This window comes from Perognathus longimembris, chromosome 2 (assembly GCF_023159225.1).
Source record: "Perognathus longimembris pacificus isolate PPM17 chromosome 2, ASM2315922v1, whole genome shotgun sequence".
NCBI lineage: Eukaryota > Metazoa > Chordata > Mammalia > Rodentia > Heteromyidae > Perognathus > Perognathus longimembris.
This window is the reverse complement of record NC_063162.1, coordinates 23,149,310-23,173,307: the sequence shown is the minus strand read 5'-3', so window position 1 is coordinate 23,173,307 and position 23,998 is coordinate 23,149,310. Positions and strand designations below refer to the sequence as shown.

General features: G+C 41.3%; 1 protein-coding gene across 2 annotated transcripts in view; it reads right to left on the bottom strand.

Moving 5' to 3' along the window:
- The window catches only part of Erlin1 (ER lipid raft associated 1), a 34,099-nt gene extending 11,575 nt beyond the window's left edge, over positions 1-22,524 (bottom strand). The window contains exons 1-9 of one of the 2 annotated variants that reach the window (XM_048338484.1): positions 22,451-22,524; positions 21,997-22,120; positions 20,209-20,290; positions 13,064-13,110; positions 11,820-11,881; positions 9,366-9,491; positions 8,562-8,635; positions 4,178-4,236; positions 1,249-1,340 (exon numbers count right to left, since the gene is read on the bottom strand). In XM_048338484.1, the coding sequence (XP_048194441.1) occupies positions 1,249-1,340; positions 4,178-4,236; positions 8,562-8,635; positions 9,366-9,491; positions 11,820-11,881; positions 13,064-13,110; positions 20,209-20,290; positions 21,997-22,109 (655 nt within the window). In that variant the 5' untranslated portion in view covers positions 22,110-22,120; positions 22,451-22,524. Of the gene's footprint in view, positions 1-1,248; positions 1,341-4,177; positions 4,237-8,561; positions 8,636-9,365; positions 9,492-11,819; positions 11,882-12,097; positions 12,289-13,063; positions 13,111-20,208; positions 20,291-21,996; positions 22,121-22,450 lie in introns of those variants that run through there. The other variant, XM_048338485.1, reaches the window with a different exon arrangement.
- Between the last annotated feature and the right edge of the window lie 1,474 nt (positions 22,525-23,998).

Below are 23,998 nucleotides of genomic sequence, written 5' to 3'. Positions count from 1 at the left end.
GAAGATTAGAATTTTTTTTTTTTTTTTTTCCAGTCCTGGGGCTTGGACTCAGGGCTTGAGCACTGTCCCTGGTTTCTTCTTGCTCAAGGCTAGCACCCTGCCACTTGAGCCACAGCGCCACTCCTGGCCGTTTTCTATATATGTGGTGCTGAGGAACTGAACCCAGGGCTTCATGTATACGAGGCAAGCACTTTTGCCACTAGGCCATATTCCTAGCCCCTAGAAAAGAAATTTTTAAAGTAGATATACCAGTATCACTATGAGTAAAAATCAACAGTCAGACCAAAAAAAAAAAGGCCAATATACAATAAAAGGTAATTTTATATCATTTTTGTAATTACAAACAGGTAAAATAATTTTATAAACTTTATATTATTAAAACTTATAATGAAAGTATAAGTACATGAACAAAAATACAAAATAGAAGCTACTGTGAGAAGTAAGGTCAAGAAATAAGACTAGGGCTGGGAATATGGCCTAGTGGAAAGATTGTTTGCTTTGTATACATGAAGCCCTGGGTTCGATTCCCCAGAACCACATATATAGAAAATGGCCAGTGGCGGTGCTGTGGCTCAAGTGGCAGAGTGCTAGCCTTGAGCAAAAAGAAAGCCAGGGACAGTGCTGAGGCCTTGAGTCCAAGGCTCAGTACTGGCCAAAAAAAACAAGAAATAAGACTAGAGAGTATAAAGAGGAAGCTTCAAATAGAGTTTTTGTTTTCTTCAAAGAAAACATCTAAAAGAGATATGGCAAAATCGTAAGACTTCATTATACTCTTCCTTGTCCATTCCTCTATACCTGAAGTATTTAGTTATAACATCCATAGGCAATTCTGAAGTACTTTGAAGATGGCAGTACCTTATCTAGACATAACTAGGTATATGTTAACATCAATGACGTATACTGTAATCTTTAGCTCTGGCCAAAAGATTTCCCTATTCTATACGGGTGGAAATCTACATCACAGAAACTAAAGCTGCTCATAAACTATACTCATTCTCCCTACTCTTGAGAAAGAGACAACAGTGACAACCAATGATGGAAGAACCAAGGCAGTTCAGTACACAGTGGCTTCACTTACTTTTATAGGCTTTAGGAGATCTGTATTATACAATGAAGTTTCCACAACTCTTACTCCACATGATGCTATCTCCTATTTGAGGACCCTCAATAGCCAACATGAGACTGAGAAGACCAGGACAAATGTAATATATACATACTTAAAAGACATTCATAAATAAATCTAAGTACCTATAACAGCCTTTTTCCTCTCTGTCTCAGCTTCTTTCTCCACAACCTTTTGTTTCTGTGCAGCTATAAGAAGTTTTGTTTTCTCAGCTTCCCTGTAAAGCAAAACATGATGAAAATTAGAAATTATTTTTGTAGTGTTGGAGATCAAATCCAATACCTCATATATGCATGTATGCTAGACAAGTACTCTATACCACTAAGCTACCCCTCCTGTACTAGATTTTTAATTTTTTTTTATTTTTGCTGGTAGTGAGCCTTGAATGTAGGCCTTGTGCTCTTGCTGAGCTTTTTCTCTTATAGCTGATGAGCCATGTCAGATTTTTAATTTTTGCTGGTAGTGAGCCTTGAATTTAAGCCCTGTGCTCTTGCTGAGCGTTTTCCCTTATAGCTAATGAGCCACGTCGTATCTAATTCTGACTTTTTTGCTGGTTATTTGGAGATAAAGAGTCTCATGGATCTGCCTGTGCCGGCTCCAAATCATTAGTGCCAGATCTCAGCCTCCTGAGCAGCTAGGATTATAGGCATGAGCCATTTTGTGTTTGCTTGGTGGTGGTGTACTGTTGAAGTATTGTAGAGTTCCTTTCACAGACTTTTCTGCCTGGGCTGGCCTGGTACAATAATTCTCCCAGGTACAGCCTCCCACATAGTTCAGTGCTGCCACCATGCCCAGATATAGGTTGAGAAAGACACATTTTCAGCCCCAGTTGGCCTCAAACTGTGAGATACTATTTGATCTCACTCTTCTAAGTAGATAGGACTACAGCTGTAAGCCATAGCACACTGCAAAATGCTTCTTTTATGTGTAGTCATAGCTAGTAATTCTAATCCTGTAATGGAGTCAATCATTTCCCATTAAGAACATTTGGACTCATTATGGTAGGTCAAGGAGGTTACTTTATTTCTAATGAACCTACAAGCTTAAATTATTTGTCCAAAGTGTCTACCAAGAGATAAGAAAAAATGTTATAAAATTACAGTTAAAAAAAATCTAAAAATAATTTTAGTTTTCTTCCCCGCCCCCCCCCCCCAAATTGTATCATGCAATGGAAAGCCTATGATCTAGGAGTGTATAAAAGTTTCCCTGGCAGTTAGGTTTCCTGTTATTTTACATAGCACCACAGCCAATCAGAAAAAGCAACAACCTCTAGGCAGACGCAGTCTCTCAAGTGCACCGTCTGGCACGAAGAGAGCTAGATTTCAGTCCCCATCTTCTTCAGGTGGCCATGTAGGTGCAGTGGCCCTATTTAATGTACAGGAGATATAACTAGGTGGCAGTTACTAGGTAATGAACTGGAACTTAATTTAAGAGAATTTTTTTTGGAAAAAGAATTTGAACTTAAAAATAATGGACATATTGGGCCGGAATGTGGCTTACTTGGCAGAGTACTTCCCTAACATGCACAAAGCCCTGGGTTTGATTCCTCAGCATCACATAAATAGAAAAAGCTGAAAGTGGCACTGTGGCTCAAGTGGTAGAGTGCTAGCCTTGAGCAAAAAGAGCCCAGGGACAGTGCCCAGGCCCTGAGTTCAAGCCCCGAGACTGGCAAAATAAACAAACAAACAAACAAATAAATAGAAAAATAAACTGGGAATTCCAGCTACATGAGAGGCAGAGATGAAAGGACAAGCCTGGTTTGAGACCAGACAGGGCAAAAGAATCAGTGAGGGCTGGGGATATAGCCTAGTGGCAAGAGTGCCTGCCTCGGATATATGAGGCCCTAGGTTCGATTCCCCAGCACCACATATACAGAAAACGGCCAGAAGCGGCGCTGTGGCTCAAGTGGCAGAGTGCTAGCCTTGAGCGGGAAGAAGCCAGGGACAGTGCTCAGGCCCTGAGTCCAAGGCCCAGGACTGGCCAAAAAAAAAAAAAAAAGAATCAGTGAGATCCTGGGTGCTAGTGGCTCACAACTGTAATCCTAGTTACTAAGGAAGCTGAGATCTGAGAATCTCAATTTGAAGCCAGCCCAGATAGAAAAGTCTGTGAGACAACCACCCCTCCCCTCCTGTTGGTTGTGGGGCTTGAACTCAGGGCCTGGGTGCTGTCCCTGAGCCTCTTTGTGCTCAAGGCTAGTGTTCTACCATTTGAATCACTGAGCCACTTCCATTTTTTGAGTGGTTCATTGGAGATAAGAGTCTCATGTAGACTCTCCTGTTAAGGCTGTCTTCAAACCAAGATCCTCAGATCTCAGCCTCCTGAGTTATCAAGGATATAGGCGTGAGCCACTGGTGCCCAGCTTCAGTGAGACTCTTATTTCCAATTAACAACTAGAAAACTGGAAGTGGTATTGTGGCTCAAAGTGGTAGAGTGCTAGCCTTGATTACATAAGTTCAGGGTCAGGTCCCAGGCCCCAAGTTCAGGTCTCATGACCAACAACAAAACAAAAAAAGCTGCAGTCAGGTATGATGGCAAACTCCTGAAGTACTAGCTATTTGGGAGGAGGTAGAAACCAGGAGGATCAAAGTTTTTGAGATTAGCAAGGGCAGTTAAGTTAGTGAGAACTGATGTCAACAAACCAAGACAGTGCGGTAGCATGTGCTTGTCATCCTAGCTATGCAGAAAGTGTAAGATTTCTGTCTGAGGTGGGCCCAGGCAAAACTGTGAGACAATATTTGAAAAGTAACTGAAGCAAAAAGAGTGTGACTCAAATGGTAGAGCACTTGCCTGTCAAGTACAAGGCCTTGGGTTCAACCCTAATACTGACAAAAAAAAAAAGGGGTGGGGTGGGGTGGGGAGGGGAGATAAAGATAAGATTAAAAACAAAGCAGAAAACTAATGAGTCTTATGGTAAAGTAAGACATAAGAATTTGTAATATTATTAACACAAACAGCAACACGGAGCATATTGTCTCATAAGTTTTCACTATAGTGGTATATTACTATGTAGACAGCTCTAGACAGAAATACTAGGTTCCCATGCATATTACTCACATTAACTCAAAATTTCTTCTTATGGCTTCTGGGATTTTGGGTTTTGTAACACGCACAGCCTATGAAAGTGAAAATGTAAAAGTACACTTGAAAAGCAAATCTTCAAACTAAATCATCTAGACATTCCCAAATTATCCCAATAAAACAACAATTATAACACACTGTCTATACCAACACTTACAGGGATCTCACTAGAGAATCTACTTGTGTGTTGTTTCCTTAAAATTCCTGTCTAGGGCTGGGGATATGGCCTAGTGGCAAGAGTGCTTGCCTTGTATACATGAGGCCCTGGGTTTGATTCCCCAGCACCACATATATGGAAAACGGCCAGAAGTGGCACTGTGGCTCAAGTGGCAGAGTGCTAGCCTTGAGCAAAAGGAAGCCAGGGACAGTGCTCAGGCCCTGAGTCCAAGGCCCAGGACTGGCCAAAAAAATAAAATAAAATAAATAAAAATTCCTGTCTATAGGAGAAAAACCATTGTAACCACTGAGAAAATTAACTCAGGAAATAGGTTCTTCTTAAACAGGTACAAAAATCTTCAGTTGAATAGTTTTACTTTCCTTCTCAAACTTAAAAGCTAATGAAGGGCTGGGAATGTGGCTTAGTGGTAGAGTGCTTGCCTAGCATGCACCCAAATCTTGGGTTTGATTCCTCAGCACCACATAAACAGAAAAAGCCAGAAGTGGTGCTGTGGCTTAAGTGGTTGAGTGGTTGAGCAAAAAGAAGCCAAAGACAGTGCTCAGGCTCTGAGTTCAAGCTCCAGGACTGGAGGGGGGTGGGGTGGGAAATAATATATCTGTATTGGTTGGGAATGTGGCTTAGCGGTAGAGTGCTTGCCTAGCACGCACAAAACCCTGGGTTCGATTCATCAGCACCACATAAACAGAAAAAGCCAGAAGTGACATTGTGGCTCAAGAGGTCGAGTGCTAGCCTTGAGCAAAAAGAAACCAGGGACAGTGCTCAGGCCCAGAGTCCAAGCCCCAGGAGTGGAGGGAAAAAAAAAAGCCAATCAAAGAGTGGCAGGCAAAGGTACAAGGCTGTAACGGTGAATTCACAAAGAGGCAAAAGCAGATGAAAACTCAGGTTAACACGTGCAATTGAATACTGTGTCTAGTGGGCAAGTTAACTTATAAATCCCTAAAACTGCTATCACTTGGTACTAGTTATACATATACAGCTCACAGTCTTTCTTACTGGAATATTGCTTGAAGTCTAGCTAATAAGGAATGCCTATAATCCCAACTACTTAGGAGGCAGAGGCAAGAGGATTTCGAGTTCAAGACCCATTTGGGCTACATAGTGTGACCCAGCCTCAAAAATCAAAATAAAATCTGGTGCCAATGGCTCATGCCTGTCATCCTAGCTACCCGGAGGGCTGAGATCTGAGGATTATGGTTCAGAGTCAGCATGGTAAACAAATCTGAGAAACTTTCCTCCAACTATCCAGCAAGAAGCTAGAAGCAGGAATGTGGCTCAAATGGTAGAGTAACAGCCTTGAGTGAAAAAGCTAAGGGAGAGTCCCTTGGCCATGAGTATAAGCCATATCAATGGCACACAAACAAACAAACAAAACCACCATAAAATTTGAAAAGAAAGACTGGTTAGAGTGATTGACTAGCAAGTGTGAAGCCTAGGTTTTAATCTCTAGTACTGAAAAACAACAACAACAACAAAGGCCTACCTGTCTTTATAGGCCTGAGGGGGAGGGGTTGTGCAGAAAATGTTGGGGAGTAGCATTGGGGGATTTAGCCTAGAACCTGGTGCTTGCTAGGCAAGTACTGTATCTAGAAAGTGCTCTACCACTGAGCTACAACCTTAGCTCTTTTGTTTTTGATACCTTAAGATACCTCATCATCACTGGAACTCTTGATCCTCCTGTTTCTATCACCCATGTAAGTGTATCACAATATGTAAATATGGACGTTACTTTAAAATCTATTATTGGCAGTACTTTGAGTTTGAACTTAGGGCTTGGCTTGCTAAACAGGCACTCTACCACTTAAGCCACACACCTGGCCCTTTGGATTTCACCGTTGGTTTGTTAACAGGATCTTGAGTTTATGACCATGACTGCCTGGACAGTGATCCTTCTATGTATGCTTCCTATATAAATGACAGGTATGTGATACTATGTCCAACTTTTATTGGTTAACGTGGGGGGGAGGGGCAGGGGTATCTCTTGAACTTTTTGCCTGGGCTGGCCTTGAACTTCAATTCTCCTAATCTCTATCACCTTAGTAGCTAAGATTATAATGTGGGAGCTACTATGTCCATCAGGATATGGACAATCTTTTCTATCTTTACTAGACACTTTGTTTCTCTAATGATAATATACTTGGGCATAATTTGAAGGTTGACTTTCCTACACCTAGGATTTGGTATCTCAAAACTTTTTGATTACACTAGTTAAACATCCGGCACTTTCCAATTTACACTGCAAACACATACAGAAACCACTTTACTAGTCTGAAGGAAGATTTAATTAGCTTCTAAAAACCGACTAAATGTTTCAGTAACAAAGCCTTTACACACAAGGATTTTAAAACTTAAAAGCTTTAAAAGCTTTCAAGTGGGCTAGGGATGTAGTGCAGTAGTACACTGCTTGGCTAGCATGTGTTGAGTCCATGGGTTAAATCTTTAGACCCACAAAACAAGCAACAAACAAACATTTAAACAACACACCATTCCTGATATGAAAGAGAGCAGTCAAATCTGTAGGTAGCTTTGAAGATTATCATATTGATAATATAGACATATAGATGAGTTCTAGTTGGACAGGGCATGTATCTTTTTAATGTCATGAAAACAAGCTTAGAATCATTTTTAAATTAATGTTAACCATACAGAATAATGGGTTTCATTAGGACATTTTCAGACTGAACTATCTTCTGATGACTTCTTGTCCAGAATGAGACAGAACTGGTCATATTCTTGCCAATCTTTGAATACAACACACATTTTCAGGTAAGTGAAAAGAGATTTAAGAAAAACATGATAGTATATCCAAAATGAATAGCCAATACACATATGCAAGCATACACACAGACTCACACAAACTGCAAGTGAAGAAAGGAGAGGAAGGGCTGGGGATATGGCCTAGTGGTAGAGTGCTTGCTTTGCATACATGAAGCCCTATGTTCGATTCCTCAGTACCACATACACAGAAAAAGCCAGAAGTGGCGCTATGGCTCAAGTGGTAGAGTGCTAGACTTGAGCAAAAAGAAGCCAGGGACAGTGCTCAGGCCCTGAGTTCAAGCCCTGGGCCTGGCAAAAAAAAGAAAAATTAAAGAAAAAATAAATACTTTTTACGGACTGTTTACTTTAAAAAATAATTTTTAAAAAAAGAGGAAAAAAAAAGGAAGAAATAACCAACCTACCCCTGGGGTTAGAGGTGTGACTCATGTGATAAGAGTGCCAGCAAATAAGCAAAAGTGTCAGATACCCAGGTCAAGTTTCAGTCTTGGACAAAAAAAAAAAAGACTTGTTTACCAATAGAAGTATTTATCAAGGACCTTCTCTGTGACACTGAGCAAAAGAATTGAGACACCATGACACCTAAGAAAACATGCTTGAAATTGTTCATTGAACAACAGAAATATTTATCAGGGACCTTCTCTGTGCCACTGAGCAAAATTCAGACAGATGACACCTAAGAAAATGTATGTTCAATTGCAGTAATAGTAATCATAATAACCAACCCATGTTCTACAGTTTGGATAAAGAGTGCTACAGAAGACATGTTACCACTTCTAACATACTAAAAGAAAAGATCTAGAAGTGGTTTTCAAATGTTATTGACTATAGGCACAATAAGAAATGCATTTTTTTGCTGGGTGCTGGTGGCTCATGCCTATAATCTAAGATGAGGTCTGAGGTTCACAGTTTGAAGCCAGCCTAGGCAGCAACATCCATGAAACTCTTATCTCCAATTAACCACCAGAAAACCAGACATGGATTGTGTCCCAAAGTGGTAGAACACTAGCCATGAGCACAAAAGCTTAGGGACAGCATCCCAGCCCGGAGTTCAAGTCCTATAACCAAACAACAACACCCCATCCCACCCTTCCACCCCCCAGTCCCCCGCCTGCATTTTGCATTGACACCACATGTAAACACTCATTCTCAAGGTCTAGTCATTTCAGTTATGAGAAGCTTAAATAAAAAGATCTTGCTTCAAGCCAGCTTGGGCACAAACGGGAGACGCCTATTCAGAAAAAACAAAAGCAACAAGGGGTGGGGTATGGCTCAAATGGCACAGCCCCTGCCTAGCAAGTTAGCAAGTATAGGCTCTGAGCTCAAACACCAGAAACAACAAACAAATCAACAAACAAAAAGTTCCCCCCCCCAAAACCTTCCACAGAACTTCCTTGGAAAAGGGCTTACCTGTATGGTGAGGCCAGGGGCCATGACGTTTAAGTCTTTCTGCAGTGCTTGTTTCAGGTTTTCATCTATTTGATCTGTTTTTGAAAGTCAAAGACAAGTTATTTCAGGTTACTTTTTTTTTTGGGGGGGGGGGGTTGGTCATGGGACTTGAACTTGGTCTGGGCACTGTCCCTGAGCTCTTTTGCTCAAAGCTACAGCTTTACCACTCTGAGCCACAACTCCACTTCTGGTTTTCTGGTTAATTGGAGGTAAGAGTCTTACAGACTTTCCTGACCAGGTTGACTCTGAACCATGATCCTCAGATCTCAGCTTCCTGAGTAGCTAGGACTACAGGTGTGAACCACTAGCAACTGGGTCTGGTTTCTTCTTGACTTCATCCATGTAGCTTTTCTTTTTGCTAGTTTTGCTTCATATCCTTTGCCTATAATACATACTAGCTGTAAATACAAGTCCAGGCTAAGTCCTTTCATCCTTCCTACCAAATTTTGTAGTAGTAGTGATCTTGGGAAATCCTCCCAAACACAGACCTTTTAATTTTCCAAATTATCTATTACAGTAACAACAAGATTAATTTTCATTAAGTTATAATAAAAACAATACAGTATGTGAGTAATAAAGTTTTTCTAATCTCCATTGAACTACACAAAAACTGTAAGTTTTGTACTTTAAAGGTACTTTCTGTATTATAAGTTCAGGAAAAATGTTCAAAATCCCCAAGGTTTACTAGTATTAGAGCATTAATAAATAAACTGAAAACTGTTTCTAATCGGCCATTTATGTATTTAAAATAAATAAGGCATTTACCAAACAATTCAATGTAAACTTCTTGAAGTGTGTGGGCACTACAAAACTGGTTCAGCTCATGGTGGATTTTATTGAAGATTAAGGTCTTGTCATAATCTGCAGTATAGTTTCTCACGATATCAAATACTGAAAGACAGATATAACCAATGTTTGATTTACCCAATAATAATCCAGGTATTTTCAAATTCAGCTAGGGTAAAGGGGTTATACATTATTCAGGAGGAAAAGTTTCAACAAAATAATGAAATCAGAAAACAAAACTCATAAACCTTTAAACATTCTTTGTGCTCAATTATCCAAATTTTCTTGTATTCACAATACAAATGCGCAAACTTCATATTCAATGCATTGTGGAAAATACACATTAGTTTTGAGATAATAAAGAACTGTCAAAGATAAGGCATGACAGTCAGAGATTTGTGCTTTGGCAGTAGTGTGAAGAAAAATTAAGAGGCTCACGGTTTAGAGGCAGGGAAAGTATAAGGCAATAATTGTAAAGCAAATATTTAGACAAGAGGTAAAGAGGGACTAGATAAAAATAAGAGGAAGGCAGCTACACCGGCACGTGTCCTGCAATTTCTATTTTTAATCATAAGCCATTCAATGACCTGTGACCTGTGTAAACTACAAAGTCACCCCTTAATATCTGATGGAGATTGGTTCTAGGAACCCTGGGCACGAATGCTGTATCTTATATAAAATGGTATAATATTTGCCTGTAAACTATAACACTCTCGATCATTCTATATAGTTTACATCATCTCTAGATGGCTTATAACGCCCAATATAATTCAAATACTATGTAGTTATTATACTACCATGTTTAAAGAATTGTAGTAAGGAAAAGTCTGTGCATATTTAATACAGGTGTGATTTTATTTTCTGAATATTTTCAATCTGAAATTAGTTTATGAAGTGGATGTACAGCCCATAGATATGACTGTAGGGGAAAAGAGACAAAATAATTTCTAAAAAAATACTTAATTTCTAAAAAATATTATTCAAATCCATTTAATAGTAATGCACTTGTGGCTCTCTGCTGATTCTTTTCACAATTTGTGTCTAAACCACTTCTTCTTTTTGCTCAAGGCTAGCACTCTCCGTCTTGAGCCATAGCACCATTTCTGGCCTTTTCTGTTTATGTGGTGCTGAGGAATCGGAGCCCCCGGGCTTCATGCATGCTAGGCAAACACTGTACCACTAAAACACATTCCCAGCCCTGGCTTAAGCCTTATAATCCTAGCAACTAAGGAAGCTGAGATCTGAGGATCACAGTTCAAAGCTAGCCCAGGAAGGAAAGTCTGGGAGACACTTATCTCCAATTAGCCACCAAAAAGCTGGAAGTGGAGCTGTTGGTGGTCAAGTGGTAGAGCGCTAGCCTTGAGCAAAAAAGCTGGGGACAACGCCCAGGCACCAAAACAACAAAAACAATAACAAACCACCAAAAAACAGTACACATGGGAATCTGATTAACAAAGATAAAGATCAAATGTGAATCTTTCCTCAGAAGTTGCAATTAAATTTTAAAATCTATTATTACCCACTCTGTTTCTTTACTAAAATGCTTTCTCTCACTAAGGAGTTTCAGATTGCTTAGCAAGTTACATCAAATCTCAACTGAAAATATTTCTCCGCAGTGACAAGTCAGTATGATCCAAGCAATTTAAGAGTTACAGATTTTTACCATACACTCTTTCTCATCCTAACTACGTAAAGTGCTACTTTCTCATTCAATCATTGCCTTGAATCAATGACTGCCTTGTTTTTAGATACACTAAGAGTAACTCATAAAGTTGCAGAAAGTCAAATCTGTCCACAATTTGTGACCTATTTGTAACTCCATGCCCTAGAAATGAAAAAAATTCTAGATTAATCCTTTATAATTATAGGTAATCTGTGATGTTTAAAAACTTAAAATTGGGCTGGGAGTATGGCCTAGTGGCAAGAGTGCTTGCCTCCTACACATGAAGCTATCAGTTTGATTCCCCAGCACCACATATATGGAAAACGGCCAGAGGGGGCGCTGTGGCTCAAGTGGCAGAGTGCTAGCCTTGAGCAAGAAGAGGCCAGGGACAGTGCTTAAGCCCTGAGTCCAAGGCTCAGGACTGGCCAAAAAAAAACAAAAAACTTAAAATTATCTTTTTGTTCCTTTTTCACTTATAAAGTTATTAGCCATATTTTTTGTTTGTTTTTGTTTTTGGCCAGTCCTGGGCCTCGGACTCCGGGCCTGAGCACCGTCCCTGGCTTCTTCCGGCTCAAGGCTAGCACTCTGCCACCTGAGCCACAGCGCCCACTCTGGCCGTTTTCCATATATGTGGTGCTGGGGAATCGAACCCAGGGCTTCATGTATATGAGGCAAGCGCTCTTGCCACTGGGCCATATCCCCAGCCCATTAGCCATATTTTTTATAGTTAGTTATAACCATAAAAACAATAGAGTAGATGGATAACATACCTGCATAAGGAGCCAACATATTCACCACTTCTATCCGGTCAATATAGATCATAACTCCACCACTAAAAACAAATTAATAGAAAAAGAATGAGTCATTAAAAGAAACCTATAGAAGAAACAGACAGACCTAGAGAGAACTTGAGATCAAATACATAAACTTAAAATAGGGTTTAGTCTCTTAAAAGGGTGTCCATACCTCTACAGATGTCAAAGGTACCCTTCGAAAGATTTCAATAGTACTATTTTAGGTCACTTAAAAGAGGTAATTTAAAAAATACCTTGAACTTCTTCTTTTGATATAATTCAATGTAGTAAGTATACTCTAGAAATAACTTGGGCCTTGCTTGCCTTTCTCTCCCTAAACCTCTTTAGGGCAGCAATTCTCAAAGTGAGGTCTTCAGACCAGCAGCGTCAGCATCACCCAGGAACTTTGTTAGAAATGCACATTCTCAGGCCCCACTCCGACCTACTGAATCAGAAACTCTAAATTAGATGGCATTAGACGACAAGAAAATGGGACAACTTAATTTTAAACTATCTTTATTGAGCCAAGTGCTCAATATACTTCATATACACTAATTCTAAACTTTACAACTATGTAATATATTTTTTTAACTGACTTTAGGGAACTAAGCTGAGGAAAGTAATCAAGGCACTGGAGAGGAGTAAGGGGCATATGGTAATGTGCTATTTTCATTCTGAATAATTTTGTTATGAACCTTAAGCTGCTCTAAAACAAAAATAAAGTTTATATTAAAAAGTAATCATTAAAGCAGATGTATTAGGTAATGCTGACATACAAAGTTTGGTCTGCTGGCTCTAAATACCTACTGTTTTCAATAACTGGTTCCTAAGATAGAAAGCTTCAGAGATAGGTTTTTGCTTAAATAATCCTAATATCGACAATCCCTCCGGATTGTTGTCATGTCTATATCAAAGTATCTTAAGTGGGGGGCTGGGGATATGGCCTAGTGGCAAAGAGTGCTTGCCTCATATACCTGAAGCCCTGGGTTCAATTCCCCAGCACCACATATACAGAAAATGGCCAGAAGTGGCGCTGTGGCTCAAGTGGCAGAGTGCTAGCCTTGAGCAAAAAGAAGCCAGGGACAGTGCTCAGGCCTGACTCCAAGCCCCAGGACTGGCAAAAAAAAAAAAAAAAAAAAAGTATCTTAAGTGGCTATAATTTTAGGAACAAAAATCCATCTGAATTAAAAGGAAAGATGGTCACCAAGCAAAAAGCTTACCTTGTCCCACAAGGCACATTTTTAACTTCATCAGTTTGTAGTGTTGTCTAGGGAGGAAAAAATAGCTCATCAAAACTCCTGTCAAAGAACTGCTGGTCCCATAGGCAAACCTCTAAAGAGCTGCTGAGAGTTTGTACAGGTGAGCTCCATCACAATTTCAGTCCCCAGAGATTAGCTGTCACAATAGCCATTTCTTGGTACATACTAGTAGAAATAGAACTTGAGATAAAGCATACTTTTTCTCCCTGGGGCTTGAAATCAGGGCCTGGGCGCTATCCCTAAGCCCTTTTGCTCAAAGCTAGCATTTTTCCACTTTGAGCTACAAGGTCACTTCTAATTTTCTGGTGGTTAATTGGAAATAGTCTCACAGACTTCCTACCCAGGTTGACTTTGAACTGCGATCCTCAGATCTCATTCTCCTGAGTTAGGATTACAGGTGTGAGCCCCCAGCACCCAGCTAAAACATACTTTATAGCCTTTAAGGTTTGGGAAAAAATGCATTAGGAAATATTCCACATTCAATCTATAGTAAGCAGAAAACTCTTTGTAGAGAACCTTCATTGCTTAAGAGCTGGCCTGAGACTGTGAACTACATGAACACCTGGTTGACTCATAAGGATACGCTAGCATTTATGTTCTGAACTTTGATTCCACTGTAACAATACTGTTTACACTGAAGATAAAAGATAACTCCTTTATGCATACAAGTGCCCTCTGACTCAAAGTGGCCCTTGAACTCAACAGTAAACTTTCTTCTCTAAAGCCTCAGAACCTAGTGATCTCATACATGTTTTGTTCAGTTTCCTTTTGAATATAAGTACTGCTTATATCTCACCAGTACTGCTTCCTCTTAGTGAACTAACAATATACTTCTTGACTGCTTTGCCATGCGTCACACCTTTGTTCAGATCCAAAATGACTTTGTATTATATTCTAAGGCCTAAAATAGGTCAGTAGCTAAGAAATATGTTCTGGACACACTGCACCTAGTCAAGTGCACAGCAACATACTATGTATTTTATCTATGTATTAATTTTGTGCTGGAACTAGGGCTTGAACTGAGGGACTGGACAATATCCCTGAGCTTTTTTTGCTCACAGCCAGCGCTCTTTCACTTGAATCACAGCTCACTTTCAGCTTTTTGGTTAATTAGAGACAAGAAAGACTTTCCTGCTTAAGCTCGTTTTAAATCACGATTCTCAGATCTAGCCTCCTGAGTACCTAGGACTACAGGTATGAACCACTGGCACCTGGCAGCAACATACTGTTTAATGGAATATATGTATATATAAGGGGTTTCCAAAGAAGTCACAATGTAGCACAGCAGATAAAATCCTTAAAATGCACAAACAGGTACAAAGTAAAAGTATAAATTAGCTGTTATGTATTATGTCATAGACAAAACAATATTGAAGCTCAACAGAGGTATGGCTTAAGTGGTAAAGTACCAGCCTTGAGAAAAAAAGCGAAACAACTCCAGTACTACTAGCATGTGCATGTGCATACACACTCATACACACAGGCCGAGGTAAAATATTCCTAAGAAGACATAGCAGGGGAGAAGAAAAGAACAGATTATGCAGAGAACAGCTTATAGTTCATGTTGAAAACAAATGGTGTACAACTGATGAAGCAGATTGGGTTGCCGGAAGCAGAAGGCACAATTCAAATGAGTGGTGAATTCTAAGAGAACATGGGGGTGATTACGAATAGGGCCTTGAATGTTAGGTTGGGAGTCTGGGCTCTCCCTCGTCTATCTTACATATAAATATAGAATAGCCTTTCCAAGAAAAAGAAAAATGTTGCAAGCCAAGCATAGTAGTACACACATGTAATTTCAGTTACCTGAAAGAATGAGACAAGAGAATAGGAATTCTAGGCTAGCATAGGAAGTATAAGGTTCCCATCTCAAAATTACCCTCTTCCAAAACAAAACCACAAAGAACCAATAGCCCCCTCATCAAGTGGGCTAAAGACTTACAAAGAGACTTCTCTGATGAGGAAATGAGAATGACCAGGAGACATATGAAAAAATGCTCTACATCACTGGCCATAAAAGAAATGCAAATCAAAACAACATTGAGATTCCATCTCACCCCAGTAAGAATGTCATATATCAAGAAAACTAACAATAACAATTGTTGGAGGGGATGTGGCCAAAAGGGAACCCTACTTCATTGTTGGTGGGAATGTAATCTGGTTCAGCCACTCTGGCAAGCAGTATGGAGATTCCTCAGAAGGCTAAATATAGAACTCCCCTATGACCCAGCTGCCCCACTTTTGGGTATCTATCCAAAAGACCACAAACAAAATCACAGTAATGCCACCAGCACAACAATGTTCATCGCAGCACAATTTGTCATAGTGAGAATCTGGAACCAACCCAGATGCCCCTCAGTAGACAAATGGATCAGGAAAATGTGGTACATATACACAATGGAATTTTATGCCTCTATCAGAAAGAATGACATTGTCCCATTTGTAAGGAAATGGAAGGACTTGGAAAAAATTATACTAAGTGAAGTGAGCCAGACCCAAAGAAACATGGACTCTATGGTCTCCCTTATTGGGAATAATTAGTACAGGTTTAGGCAAGTCATAGCAGAGCATCACAAGGCCCAATAGCTATACCCTTATGAACACCTAAGATGATGCTAAGTGAAATGAACTCCATGTTATGGAGACAATTGTTATATCACAGTTGTAACTACTTTCAATGTCCCATGTGTATCTGTAGCTTCTATTATTGATGATGTTCTTGTATCACCTTCTTGTGGTTGTACCTACACTATCTCTGTAATCTTATCTGAGTATATTGGAAACCGTGTATACTGGTATTGGAAATAGGAAATTGAAAGGGAATACGAAAATTGAGAGACACAGGGTAAAAAAAGACAAACAACTACAAAAGCAATACTTGCAAAACTGTTTGGTGTAAGTGAACTGAACACCTCAGGGGGGAAAGGGTAAGGGGGAGGGGAGAGGAGGGTATGAGGGACAAGGTAACAAACAGTACAAGAAATGTATCCAATGCCTAACGTATGAAACTGTAACCTCTCTGTACATCAGTTTGATAATAAAAATTTGAAAAAAAAAAGTAAGACAAACCAGCAATACTTACAAAACTACATGGTGTAAACCAACTATACAACTCATGGGGGGGGGGAGGGAAATGGGGAGAGGGGAAAGGTGGGGGGGATGAGGGAGAAGGTAATAAATAGGATAAGAAATGTACACACTGCCTTATGTATGAAAGTGTAACCCTTCTGTATATCACTTTGACAAGCAATTAAAACAAATGAATAAAATGTGTGGCTGGTGAGCTGGCTCTGAGGTAGAATGCTTGCCTAGCAGGCCCACAGCTCTGAACTCAATTCCTAGCACTATAAACAAAAAAGTCTTAATTCCTATGCCATATAATACTCACTTCTTGTTTGTAAAGGCTATGAACATTGAAATGCTGCATACATAATAATGGGAGGATATAGTCAGGTGCTGGTGGCTCACGCCTATAATCCTAGCTACTCAGGAGGCTGAGATCTGAGGATTGTGGTTTGAAGCCAGCCTGGTAGGAAAGTCCTTGAAACTCTTATCTTCAGTTACCACCAAAAAAGCCAAACAAACAAACAAATAATAATGGAAGGACAGTGTACTTGATTAAATACAAAATTACAGAACAGAATTCTTGGGTTAAGACATGAGGGTGATGGTAAACATCAGTGATAACTCTAGGTAAAAGAAGTGGGAGGTAAAAAGATGAGCAAAAAAAACCCTCAGAGAAATCACCTAGCTCGAGTTTAAGCCCCAGGACCTGAACCAAAAAAGAAAAAAATACGTATTTCCAAGAATAACAGGGTATTTATTCTAAAAAATTAGTGTGTTTATGTATAAATTGAAGTTTGAAGGTTTTCATATTATTTCTCTAAGTATTGCTTTTTTTTGGTACGTCATCATATAGAGGATTTCACATTTATGTATACTCCTTTCATCAAGTTTGTTAAACTACTCATTTAAATAGAGCTGGTTTCTATGTCCTAAACATTCCAAAGTAAGAATTTATAATCTTACAAAAAGGATTAATTCAATTATTTTCTAGAATGCTGTTTCACACATACAATTCAGTCACACTAGCTGAAGTTTTTTTGTTTTTTTTTGTACTAGTAGTGGGGCTTGAGTTCAGGGCCTGGGCATTGTCTTTTAGCTTTTTTGCTCAGGGCTGGCACTCTACCACATGAGCTCAGTACTACTTCTGGCTTTTCCCTGTTAATAGGAGATGTCTTTCTTTCCCTGGGTTGTTTTCAAGCCACAATCCTCAGATTTCAGCCTCCTGAGTAGCGAAAATTTCAGGAGTGAGCTCCTGACACCCAGCTGACTGTGTGTGTGTGTGTGTGTGTGCGCGCGCACACACGTGCGCCAGTCCTGGAGCTTGAACTCAGAGCCTGAGCACTGTCTCTGGCTTCTTTTTGCTCAAGACTAGCACTCTACCACTTGAGCCACAGCACCATTTCCAGCTTTTTCGAATTATGTGGTGCTGAAGAATCAAACCTTGGGCTTCATGCATGCTGGGTAAGCACTCTACCATTAAGCCACGTTCCCAGCCCCTTGTTTTAAGATACAAAATATACTAATTTATGCTAAAAATTCTTTCACTAATTACTATACAAATCAAAAGTAATATATTTGCCATGTATATAATTAAACTAGGCTTCAATGTTATTATTATTTTTTGCCAGTCCTGGGGCTTGAACTCAGGGCCTGAGCACTGCCCCTGGCTTCTTTTTGCTCAAGGCTAGCATTCTACCACTTGAGCCACAGTGCCACTTCTGGCTTTTTCTATATATGTGGTGCTGAGAAATCGAACCCAGGGCTTCATGTATGTGAGGCAAGCACTCTACCACTAGGCCATATTCCCAATGTCATTTTATTTTATTTATTTATTTTTTTTGGCCAGTCCTAAGCTGTGAACTCAGGGCCTGAGCACTGTCCCTGGCTTCTTTTTGCTCAAGGCTAGCACTCTGCCACTTGAGCCACAGTGCCACTTCTGGCCATTTTCTGTATATGTGGTGCTGGGGAATCGAACCCAGGGCCTCATGTATATGAGGCAGGCACTCTTGCCACTAGGCCATATCCCCAGCCCCCCAATGTTATTTTTGCAGTATAATTTTTATTAAGTAGCTATACACAGGAGTTGCCATTACCAAAGAAGAGGGAGGGAGGGAGGGAGGAAGGGAGGGAGGAAGGAAGGAAGGAAGGAAGGAAGGAAGGAAGGAAGGAAGGAAGGAAGGAAGGAAGGAAGGAAGGAAGGAAGGAAGGAAGAGCCAGGCACTGGTAGCTCATACCTGTAACCCTAGCTACTCAGGAGGATCACAGTTTGAAACCAGCCTAGAGAGGAAAGTTTGTGAAACTTATCACCAAGTAACCACCAAAAAAAGTCCCAAGCAAACAAGTAAAACTGTGCTCAAATGGTAGAGTGCTGGCCTTGAGCAGAAAACCACATGGGCAGAGCCCAGGCCGAGTTCAAGCCCCGGTACTAGCATGCGTGTGCGCGCGCGCACACACACACAAAAGAGGGCTGGGAATGTGGCTTAGTGGTAGAGTGCTTTCCTTGCATGCACGAAGCCTTGGATTCAATTCCTCAGTACCACATACACAGAAAAAGCCAGAAGTGGCTCAAGTGGTAGAGCGATTGCCTTGAGCAAAAACAGCTCAGGGACAGTGCTCAGGCCCTAGGTTCAAGCTTCAGGACAGAGCAAGGGAGTGAGAGGAAAAGAAACAGATTATCTTTCTGGCTTTGAACAAAACCTAAAAAAACCCACAAAACACCCTCATCTCTGAGGGTCTGATATTGCCACTCCTATCTACTTTATCAGTGATTGTTCAAGCTGTTGGTAAGGCCATATAATTAAGATTTCTTCTTTTGCAGATGGCTAACTAAAGTCTACAACTAAGTAATATTATCAAAGACTGAGAGCAAACTCTCCATATTCCTGTACTGCACTGTTTCTTGAAAAATCAGGTTAATTCAACAACTTCTAGTGTAAGTAGAGAAACCCAAAATATGAATGTGTATAACTTCTCCCTTGAAGAAACTTACAGAGATTTTCTAGAAAGAACACACAAAACAACTTACAAGACAATGATATTAAAGGAAATAAGACCAATGATCAAAATTTACAATACGGACTTAAAAGAGAAATAGATCAGAGAGGAACCTGGGCTGAGCCTACAAAAGGTTGGCAAGGATTATACAGCAGAAAAGGAATACAGGGAGAGATGATAAGTGAAGAAGTGACAGCATTAACCAAAGCAAGAATGAATAAAATAAACATAAGCATACATGGCAGCAAGACTAGTGACTATGTTTCACTTCAGTAGACACAATTCTTTCCCTAAGCCATTTAAAAGGGGACTGGAAGGAACTCTGGTGAGTTAAGTTATTTACAATTAAGCTCTCATTTAGTAGGAAGCCAAGATTTAAAATTACAAGATTAAGACACGGAGTTTTCTTAACTAGTTGCAGACAGTTAAAACTTCTGAATACAAAGATTTATGATCACATTGAGTTTGCAAAAGTATCCACAGCCTAATCCTGTTTTATCATCTTAGGTCAAAAGGTATTCATCAAGTGTTTCCCATGACTAAGCCATTCTTTTCAATAAGAAAATAGTTATTTCAGATATTCTGAAATGCTGTCAAAACAGTATTCACTAAGATTATACATAAAATTGTGTTTAATGGGCAGGCAAAAATATGAGTTAGAAAGCTCTGTATAAAAATCCAGATCCTCGGTGTTAACAGTAGTCCAGGAGCCTGCCTCTATGGAAACCAAACACAGTTCTAAACTAAGTAATCATTGGTTTGTATTTTTAGTTGTGTTCCTAATTCTTGCTTTTATTTTGACAGCAGCAACAGAAAAACTAATTATTATTATACAGAAGGTAAGTCAGTTTTCCCAAGCTGTCTACTTTTAATTCACTTCAAAAAGCAAGATGGTTCAAAATCCAACTTATGTAACAATTCCACTCTAAATTTAAACTCCTGCATTTAAGAAAATACCAACAACTGCTTAAGCAATAAGGAAATTCATCTCCACCCTTAAGTGTGGTAGCTCCTGTCATATTGGTTTATCTGGAAGTATCACTCACCTGCACAGATCTGAAAGTAGTAATGAAAGGCAACATGATATGATAGCCTGGTCCACTGGGGCTAGTTAGTAAAGCTCCTCCCCTGTAAAAAGATGTTTCAATTTAACAAAATTAGAAAAGCAAATTCTCTTTCCAAATCCAAAATGCTATAATAAACATTTACTTTTTCTTAGGCTATTAAGCTATTAAAGCCTCACTCACAGTAGATACTCATGATGAACAAATGTTGCTTATAATACCTATCACATCTAAAAAAGCGAAAACATCAAAATTGGACTGATGTTACACCTTGTTTCATAAGCTCCACTAAATATACCTCTGAGTCTCCAGTACCGCTCTCAGGTTCAAAGGATTCCCTGGTCTTTAACCTTCTGAGGAATATTTGTAAAGAAAAATTCTAATGGTTCTCGGTTGAGATACTTTATTGTATGTAACAAAGGGCAATTCTGAACATAATACCTTTAGTTATCAGGTTGAAAAAAGATAACACAACCTCTCAATCAAAAAAATTATGGGATTAATGATTCTTTTAATCTATCCACAAAAAAATTAAAATACTAGGAAAAGAGGAGGGGGAGGGGGGAATGAGGGAGGAGGTAACAAGTTGGATAAGAAATGTACTTGCCCTACATATGAAACTGTAACCCTCGGTACTTCACTTTGACAATAAAGAATACTAGGTAAACAGTTTCTGGGTTAAAAAATTAAAAACAAGCAAATAGCATGGAAAAATGAAGAGCAAGAAAATTCCGACTACAGATAAGGTACTTGTTTATCAAATTTAGAGATGTGAAAATATAAAAACACATCATGCAAATTATAAAAAGGAGGCATTTGGGATGTAAATATAAAAAAGAAATTCGATTTTGCAAACTGAATGGTAAATTCAAAGAACTTAGTTTCCTGTCCTGAAAATATAAAAAGGTTTGGCCATGTCATCATAATTATGCACTGCTTAAGGCTGAGCAATAATCTTTTTGGAGTCCTATCTTGAAATGTTCTGTCAGAAAAACAATGCCGAACTGGGTGGAAATCTGGACTAAGATGTTATTTTTTACGGTATAACTCCATCTGTTTTAACAGACTAACCACAAAAACTGTTGTGTGTTTTTTTTTTTTTCTAGGATTCAGGATAGATTCAAAAGTACAAATACTGATGCGGGGGGGGGGGGGGTGATGAAAAGCAGAAAGTTGAAGCCCTTTGAAGAAACTTGGCTTTTCTTACCAATGTATAACAAATGAAACCGGTGTTAGGTTGAAGGAAAAGCTAAGCCAACCCAACTAGACACAAACTCACCCCTCTCTTCCCTCCAGTTGAAAGGAGTCAGTAAGGAAGGGGGCAGGATGGCCCTCCCAGCACGGTGGTGCTTTTGTCCCATCCCCTGAGGTCTAAGGAAGTAACAACTGTCATAGTCGCCAAGGCTTTGTAAAACACAAGCAGATACTGGGAGATTTTTTTTTTAATGCAAAAACAAAATACCCCAAAACACTCTCTAAGGGAAACCATAAACCCGACTAGATTTCCTAAAGAGCGTCGTCTATGGTGAGTGGCTGAGCAATGTCTGCAGTCAGCGGGTGGCTGCTTCCGTCCCGCACATCAACACAGCACCGCGCGTGCCCAACCTCGGCGGGGAGACGCCGCTCAAGCCCGCTCCCTGCACCCCGACTTCCCGACAGCGGGGACAAGAAGTCACTTCCAAGGGAAGAACTTTCCCGAGCCCAGGCGGAGCGGCGCGGAGCCGCCCTCCTCGCGCGCTCCGGAGCCCGGCCTGCGCGCGCGGGGCTCACCTGTAGTACACGGCCAGGTGGCCTTCCTCGATCTTGTGGATGGAGGCATAGAGGAGGACAGCCACCAGCCCCACCACGGCAGCCACCAGAACTCGGGCTTGAGTCATATTCATCCTCGTTCCTCCTGAGTGAGGGCGGAGAGGACGCTCAGTCCCGAGAGGGACGGGCCCGCCCCCGCCGGCAGCACCCGCTCCAGCCGGCGCCCTCGCGCAGGCCGGGCCGGTGGGTTCCTGGGCCCCTCTCCCCTCATCTTCCCGCCGCGCGGGGCCGGGCGCCCCTCGCCTAGCCCTTGGCCCGGGCGGCCCGCCCCCGCGTGGCGAGCGTCGTGACACCCCCCTCTTCCCCTCCTCAGTGCCGCTCCGCTCCCCTGGCGGAAAGGCACTGAAGAGGGGGGTGGGGGGGGTCCAGCCTCGGGTTCCGAGGAGAGGCCGACCCCACCGCCGCCGCGCCTCACCGGTCAGTGACGCATCGCCCCCGCCCGCACGTGCAGCCGCTTCCCGAGTCGCACCACCCGCCGCCACCCGCCGGCCCCGCCCACTCGGCCGGCACTGCGGCTGCGCAGGGACGCACGGGGACGCACTCCCCGCCCCCCCGCCCTCCCCCGCCGCCCGCGGGACGGGAAGCGGGCCGGGCAAAATTCCCGAGCTCTCTGGGTCGCGCCACTCTGTGAGGGTTATTGGTTTCTTGTTGCGCTGTGGAAGAGCTGCTCCAGTTTGGGGTAAACGGGGACGTAGAGGGAAGAGCTGCTTAGACAGGGGACTAGTCAGTTCGTTCTCATGCGGAGAACCTGCTCCGGTCTCTTATTTGTCCTGTTGGGAGTTCATGCGGAGCCTCCCTGTGGGGGCAGATCGTGCACTTTTGCAGCGGCCAGACTTCCTTACAAGCAAAGTGCTGGGAAGTTTATGAGAGAAAGCTATTCGACCTAACTGCACCAGTCACTCAAAAAAAATTTTTTCGAGCACCTAGTGAAATTACCCCAAATTTGAGTAGCTGTTTTTTGTTCAGTAACGTTTCAGAGTTGAGTTGATTAACCGTGCACATTTCATTCTCCAGTTCTCACCAATATTATGACAAAACTAAGAGAATGTATCCAGAAAATGTGGACTGGAGCGAATGACTTCTTTCCTTTCTTCCTCCTCCCTCCTCTATCTCCTCTTCCTCCTTTAAGATAAATTGACCTCAAAACTCACCATCCTCCTGCTTCAGCCTGTTGAATACAGGGGATTACAGGTATCCATCAACATGGCTGACTCTTTTTGGGAGTTTTTTTGGCCAGTCCTGGGCCTTGGACTCAGGGCCTGAGCACTGTCCTTGGCTTCCTTTTTGCTCAAGGCTAGCACTCTGCCACTTGAGCCACAGTGCCACTTCTGGCCGTTTTCTGTATATGTGGTGCTGGGGAATTGAACCCAGGGCCTCATGTATAGGAGGCAAGCGCTCTTGCCATTAGGCCATATCCCCAGCCCCTGTCCTGAGCTTCTTTTGCTCAAGGCTAGCACTCTATCACTTAAGCCACAGTGCCACGCTTCTGCTGTTTTCTGAGTGGTTTTACTGGAGATAAGAATCATGGGACTTTCCTGCCCAAGCTGGTTTCAAATTGTGATCCTCACATCTCTGCCTCTAGGATCACAGGTGTGAGCCACGGGTGCCTTGTTTTCTCTGACTTTAAACAGCTAAACTTTGCAGTGTCATTTACCTGGGACAGATCCCACTTCTAGGTAAGAAAAAAACAAATGAATGACACAGGTAAGTGCATTTATTGAAAAGGAATGTCTAAATTGTTTTGGAACGATTTATTGAGGACCTGCATTGACTATACTTGTCTGTTCTCACTGCCACTGCTGTTACCACTGCAACCTTGGGGCTGCAATTTCCAAATCACTTGGCTTCCCAGCCTCTAGTCTGACCCTACCTCCTGTCAGTTGCAGACTCACTGGTCCTAAAGCACTACTTTTCTATTATTTCCCTGCTCAGGAGATCGGAGAGTCTTCCAACCTTAGTCAAC